At 62.1% G+C, this 6,761-nt stretch overlaps 1 protein-coding gene across 6 annotated transcripts in view; it reads left to right on the forward strand.

Moving 5' to 3' along the window:
- Positions 1–6,653, forward strand: part of RANGAP1 (Ran GTPase activating protein 1) — a 28,690-nt gene extending 22,037 nt beyond the window's left edge. For 4 of the 6 annotated variants that reach the window (XR_003510983.1, XM_027540691.1, XM_027540692.1 and 1 more), the window contains 5 exons: positions 750–869; positions 2,339–2,441; positions 3,434–3,522; positions 3,747–3,868; positions 5,663–6,653. Coding sequence is in view for 5 of the 6 variants with exons in the window: in XM_027540691.1 (XP_027396492.1) it covers positions 750–869; positions 2,339–2,441; positions 3,434–3,522; positions 3,747–3,868; positions 5,663–5,732 (504 nt within the window). In the remaining variant the exon portion in view is untranslated. Of the gene's footprint in view, positions 1–749; positions 870–1,115; positions 2,306–2,338; positions 2,442–3,433; positions 3,523–3,746; positions 3,869–5,662 lie in introns of those variants that run through there. The other 2 variants (XM_027540693.1, XM_027540694.1) reach the window with 2 other exon arrangements.
- The last annotated feature ends 108 nt before the right edge of the window (positions 6,654–6,761 follow it).

Genomic DNA, 6,761 nt, shown 5'->3' on the forward strand with positions numbered 1-6,761 from the left:
CGAGCCCACTTCTGTGTGGGTGTCTGCAGTGACTAAACTGCAGCGCGGCTCCGTGATCGTGGTTGGTTGAATCTGTGGGTGTAGAACCTCAGACACAGAGGGCAACTGTAAAGTCATACCTGGGTTTTCAGTTGTGCGGGAGGCATATAAGTGTTTCTAAAAGAGTAGGGTAAAAAACAGGCAAAAATGGAAATTCACTTTCCTCCCCATCTTGGTGACCCCTAGGGATGGTCCCCATTCTGGAGACAGTGGCCGGGTCGTGACCCAGCTTGGATACTTGGTGTTCCTTTCCCGGCCGGGAGGCATGTCTGTTCCCTCAGGTTCCCAAGTAAAGCTTCTGGGGGACTTCGGGTTGGGCACAGAGGGCCAGGCTATGTTGAATGTGGCTAATGGTCCAGTGTGATGGCCGGGCGCCTCTGGTGCCCACCGGCAGTGGTCATCCCGGCTAAGACACTGGCTCCTGGTGGGGCCCCTTGAGCCTTGGAGTCATTTCTGCAGTATCCCATGTCATCCCAAGGATCCCCTTGGCCGCACCAGGCTCTTGGAGTCTGAAGGAAGTGATTGCCCACACCCTAGAGGCTCCTACGCGAAGAGCTGACCAGAGGCAGCCTCTGCAGGCCCCTCACCCTTGGGGAATTTGGGGAAATTCTGGACTCTGAGCCTTGAGTGGCCCGAGTGAGGGGCGTCCTTCTGGGCAAGGAGTCTGGACATGGACCTCTCCAGAGCCACCTGTGCCGCCTGTCCCCCAGGAACCAGCTCCTGTCCTGTCCTCCCCGCCTCCCGCAGACGTCTCCACCTTCCTGGCCTTCCCCTCCCCGGAGAAGCTGCTGCGCCTCGGGCCCAAGAGTTCCATGCTGATAGCCCAGCAGGTAACAGTACCACTGACGCCAGCCCCACTCGGGCCTCGGCTGCTGGAGCTGCCGGAGCAGAGGTTCCGGCACAGCTCGGGGTTGGGCGGGGGCGGGGCTGCCAAGCGTCATAGCTAATGCACACTCGTGTAATGAGTGTGACAAGTGCTGGCACAGGTCTGCGCACACTGTGGACACAACTTGGGCCGCGAGGAAGGGTAGGCCTGGGGCGTCTCAGTGATAACTGGGGTTTGGGAATTTTCGCAGGATTGTCACGGGAGCACACGGTTATTAGGCTTCCCTCTGCACGTCCTGCAGGACCGGCTTCTAGACGGCTCTCCTGCCCCCGTGAAGGTCCCAGGCCCCCAAGCAGGCCCCAGGCTGCTCACTTGTGACTCGTTCTTGCCGAGGTGATTACCGAGCACCCTGAGCTCAACAGCGCCCAGTGCCTGTCTGCCCCCACTGCTCTGAGCACTTGGACATGATTTTACTCAACCTTCTTGGCACCTCGGAACGTAGGCCCTTCTCCTGTCATTTGACAGATAAGAAAGCTGAGGCTGCATGTTTGTTTTTACACAGATGGAAGGTGTGTGGCAGCCATGGTGAGCGAGTCTCTTGATGCCGTGGTTGCGCCGTATTTGCTCGCTCGGTGTCTCTGTCACATTTTGGTATTTCTCACAGTGCTTCACACCGTCCACTGACAAAAGATCACGACTTTCTGAAGGCTCAGATAACAGCATGTTCTAGTAAGAACGTGTTTTTGAGTTAATATACGTGTTTTTTTGGACATGATGCTACTGCACACTTCATAGACGCACACACAGGGTGACCCAAAGTTCACATGGCTGGCTTCACTGTGGCATCTGCCTTATTGCTGTGGTCTGGAGCCAAGCCCACAGTGTCTGCGAGGTGCGTCTAGAAGAAATAAAAGGGGCCACTCGCAGAGTTGGCTTGGTATTTTGGCTTTTTATTTCCCTCTTATGTTGTTCTGTGATCTCTTTTTTTTTCTTGTTATCTGATTTCCCCCATGGTAAATGAGATTATATGATGCAGACCTTCGTGTGGCCACCCTTTCACTGAACACCATTCATTGTTTTCTGTGTCAGTACAGCTCTCATCACGCCCTTTATGTCAGTGAGCAGAGGTAGCACTTAAACCATCCACACTTTGCGTGGATTCCCAACATTTCGCTTTTCCTCTGTTGTCGGTTAAGCTGAGGCAGGTTTCCTTCATGTGAACGTCATTTGCGTGCTGGATTATTTCATCGGGTTAGGCTGCAAGAGGGGGTCCCTGGAGACAGTGGTTTTTAGCGTGTACACTCTCCGTGGGTGCTGCACACCTGTGGCGGCCGGGCCCCTGCCGGCTCTGGGGGGACAGCGTGTCCCTGCCCAGCAAAGGCCCATGTCCTGCCAAGGCCTCCTCTAGCCACAGGCAGGGGCCCACGTCTGCCAAGGCCCCTGGTGACCAGCCGTCGTCTCCTGTGTCCTCAGACTGACACGTCTGACCCAGAGAAGGTGGTCTCCGCCTTCCTGAAGGTGTCCTCCGTGTTCAAGGATGAAGCCTCGGTGCGGACGGCTGTGCAGGACGCTGTAGGTGCGTGCGGGGGGTGGCCCAGACAGCTCCGGCCTCTTCGCTGCCCTGGGCTCGGCTCAGAGCGCTGCCCTCCCATCTGTTCTTCGTCGGGTTCTCGCCGTAGCTCGGGCCGGGTGCTCGCCTCTCTGTTTTTTGCAGATGGGGAGCCTGAGGCCCTTCCCAAAGCCATACAGTTCTATACGGTGAGAACTCGGGCCAGGTGGTGCCCTCTGCAGGAAGGTCAGACCTCTCTGAGGAGGGGTGATGAGAGTTGAACCCTGTCCCCGCCTCCAAGCCGCTGCACACACTGTCCCCCTCCACCCGCAGGTCCTCAGGCCTTCCCCAGGCTTCCGAGGGTCTCTGGTCCTGTTGGGACCCTCTCTCGCCACCCCATCCTCTCAGTTCCTCTCCTCACAGCACTTCTCACCTTCCACCTTGCCAGTGTTTGGGCCACCAGGTTGGGCCAGGCAGGGAGGGGAGGACAGGCTGGAAGCGATTGGAGAAGTGGGTGACGCTTGGTGGGCTGGTGGAGGGGAGGCTGGGAGGGGCGGGAAGGGCCAGGCGGGGTCTCTGTGTCTGTTCCCTGAGGGCCCAGCCCCGCCCCTCCTGGGGCATTTGTGGGGACAGGTTGCCTGAATTCTGTTTACCAGAACAGCCTCACACAGGAGCAGGAGCTCGTGGGGTCCCTGCATGGCTTTGGCCACACCTCCTCCCGTTCCCCCATCCATTCCCCAACCCCCCACCTCCAGAGACCAGCTGAAACCGCCCCAGGGTGACCTGCCTCACCTCACCTCTGCCCACGCCCGTTCCACCTGAGGCCAGGCCAGGCCCAGGCGTCCCTGTAGGGGCGGGAGGGGGGTTGAGCCCTTCCCCTGGTGCTGGCTGGTCCCGCCGTCTGGCTGCCGTGGCCACATCCACCCCACGTCCACCTCCTGACGAGACAGGAGACAGGGCCAGCCTGTGTGCCCAGGGGCCACATGACCTGAGTCCTCTCGACTGCTTCTGCCTTGTAGATGCTTTGATGAAGAAGGCCTTCAGCTCGTCCGCCTTCAACTCCAACGCCTTCCTCACCCGGCTGCTCATCCACATGGGGCTGCTCAAGGTGCGCCAAAAGGAGCGTGGCCCAGGTGGGGGGGTACACCCCAACATCCGGCACCTCGAGTCCTGCTGGGGCCGCCTGCCCACCGTCCCCAGGCCTGGGTCTGCTTAAGCAGGCTTTGCCTTTGTGATGGGATGTGGGATTCAGCTTGACCTCGGCCGTGGGGCGCTCTCAGCAGGGGCTGCGTCGGTGCTCACCCAGCCTTCTGCTGTGTGTCTGTCTCGCAGAGTGAAGACAAGATCAAGGCCGTTGCCAACCTGTACGGCCCCCTGATGGCGCTGACCCACGTGGTGCAGCAGGACTACTTCCCCAAGGCCCTTGCCCCCCTGCTGCTAGCGTTCATGACCAAGTGAGTGTCCGCCCGCCGGCCACGCGGCCAGTGTCCATGTCCCCAGCCTGGCCACGCAGGCTTCCCCAGCTCTCGGCATCTGTGTTTGAATCTCACCAGGCCTGGACAGCTGAGGACACGGCTCGGGCACAGTATCTTCCCTGAGAGTGGGGACACGGTAGTGGCCCTGTCTTGCAGACAAGGCAGTGAACACCGGGTCAGAGGGGGTCTGCCCACGTCTTGCTGCCGACCGGGGCTCCATGCCTGGCAGCATCCCAGGAGCAGTTTGTGTCTGTTCCCTCAGCAGCCTAGGCCAAGGGGGGCCTTGTCCTGGAGGGTCCTGGGCCTGGTAGGGTGCTGGCCACAGTCAAGGAACAAGGAGCCTCCTAACCTCAAGGCCCAGCTGGGGTGGGGTGGGGTAGGGTGGGGTGGGAGGCCCGTCCCTGCCCTCACTGAGGCCCCGTGTGGCCCCCAGCCGAGCCCCTGCCTTCCCCAGGCCTCAGTCTCCCCTTCTGCCAAACTGAGGGGTGGGTGAGGCTGTCTCTGAGGCTCTGACCACCATACTTCTGGTGAAGTCAGGACCGTGGGGGAACATGGGAGGGTCCAAGGAGAAAGGAGGGGCCCCCACCTTGGGGGACACGTGACATCACTGGGCCCCCGGGCATCAGTCAGGGCGCTTAGAGCTTGTGAGGGAGTATGTGGGGGTGGCCTGCATAGAGGAGGGTGAGGACCACCCACTGGCCACGAGGACCCAGCTGGCCTCTGCCACTTGGCATCTCAGGTGCCTCCTTGGTCTGGCCTGACTCCCTCGCTGTGTCTGCCTGCCCCTGCCACCACACACCACCCCTCCACCCCCTGCCCCAGCCCAGGCATCCCCTTGTGCTGCAGCTGCTCCTCTGCCAAAGCCCAGGGCAAGTCCAAGCCCTGGGCATGGTCTCATGAGGACTGCAGCCCGGCCTCCCCCGCCAGCCGAGGTGCGCGCTTCCCTGCACCTGTTCCCGCTGCAGGAGCCATTGCCACAGGCTGTCCAGAGTGTCCCCAGCTGCCATCCCCGGCTGCCCGTGTCCTTCCAGCCCTTGGTTGGGACTGTCGCCTCTGTTCTCCTGTCGTCCCTGTCTGGCCCTTGGGCTGGGCATGGACCCCCAAACCCCTAGAAGACACCCTCGCCTGCTGGTCAGTGACAGACTGCCTCCTCCCGGCTTGTTGCCGGCCCTCCAGTGCAGGCCTCAACGTATCCACATCAGAGGAGGGGGGCTTGGGCCTGATAGGCGACCGTGAGGGTCACGTGTGCTCCCTTCCCTCAGCTCCAGCCCAGGGCTCTAGGTCCAGGCCCAGCCTGCACCAGGCAAGGCGTCCGTGGCTTTCGGTCCTGGCTGCTCGCCAGGTTCCCTGTCCCCCTGAGCACCTCGCCAGTTTCTTTCTCGGCAGTGGAACTAACCATCTAACAATCTGGTTACCTGTGGCTCTCAGGGGCCCAGCTGGGACTCCCACGGTCCAGTCGCTCACAGGGACCAGTGGCTCAGGAAGGCTCCCTGGCCCTGTGCCCGCTGGAGAAGCCTGGGAGAGCCTGTCTGGTGGAGCGGAGGCCAGGTTCCCAGCCCGGTGCCAGCTCGGGGCCATGTGGCCTCAGGTGCCTCCCCAACCCCAACCTGCAAAGGCAGGAGCTGACGTCCCCCTTGCAGAGTCGTCGTGAAAATTAGAAAACCCGAGTGTGGTGTGTATTCTGGGTAGCATCACAGCTGGGAAGCTGGCACCGCACAGCCAGAGCTTCCTGGGTCCAGCGGGGCCCGCCCACTGACCCTTCTCTCCCCACAGGCCCAACGGCGCCCTGGAATCCTGCTCCTTTGCCCGCCACAATCTACTGCAGACGCTGTACAAGGTCTAGATGCCAAGCTGGCCTCTGCCCATCCCTCGCCTGGACCATGACTTGGGAAGGGACTCAGCTGAAGGACTCTGGCCGGCGGCAGGGACGGGCTTTGTCTCGCGTGTCGTCTCCCGAGTGTGTGTGTTGGTGTGGCGTACGTGCAGGCGTGTGCTTCTGGTCGGGGTTTGAGTTTTTCATGTCTCCTTGCCGGACTTGCCCTGGTCCCGCTGGAGCGGAGCTGATGGCCCCCAGGCGCCAGGGCTGCAGGCTGCTGTGCCATTAAAGCTGCCGCCGTCTGAGGACGCTCTGCTCTCTGCGCAGGCGCCAGGCCCCGGCGGCCATCCCCCCGCCTGCCTTCCTTGCCCCCGCTGCGGGCGGCACCAGGCCTGGGGCACTGCTGGCCGGGTGTGTCCTGTCCTGCCTGGGGCTGCTTGCTCAGGGCTGCTCTGCTTCCTGTCGCCAGGGCTGGCTCCTCCGGCCACCCCTGCCCCTACCATCCACCCCGCTCTGTGCGGCCGCTCAGCCTGAGGGGCCAGGACCACTCTGGTTGGGGCCACGGGGTGGGGGTGGCAGAGGGCAAGACTGGGTGTGGGTGTCCGCCCACACCGCGTGGGCAGGAAGGGAAGCGGGGGGCAGACGCAAGGGTCTGGGAGCTGCATTTGCCTGGACAGCTCTGGCTCCGCACCCCGTGTGGGCCGCTAAGGTGTCTGGGTGTGGCCTGGGAGCCCTGGCAGAGAGGTGGAGGGTCTGGGCAGGCCCACAGCTGTTCTCCAGCGGTGTGGGCAGGGACAGGGCCTGCTGGGGCCGGGGCAAGGTGGGGGCTGGGCTGGGCTGGAGGAGCCCTGCGACACTCCGTGCTTTCCCCATGTGCTCTGTGTGTGTCTGGGCTGTGCCCGGGGCTTCACAAATAAAGTGTGGCAGCAGTGACCACTGAGAAACATTTCCCCTAAAGCAGCTGTTCTCAGGCCTTGGTTCCTGGGGTCCTGCCTCACGGGGCCACGGTGATGCGCCCCCCAACCCCTGCCACATCTAGGTCTGTAAGGGGCAGTC

The sequence above is a fragment of the Bos indicus x Bos taurus genome, chromosome 5, assembly GCF_003369695.1.
Source record: "Bos indicus x Bos taurus breed Angus x Brahman F1 hybrid chromosome 5, Bos_hybrid_MaternalHap_v2.0, whole genome shotgun sequence".
NCBI lineage: Eukaryota > Metazoa > Chordata > Mammalia > Artiodactyla > Bovidae > Bos > Bos indicus x Bos taurus.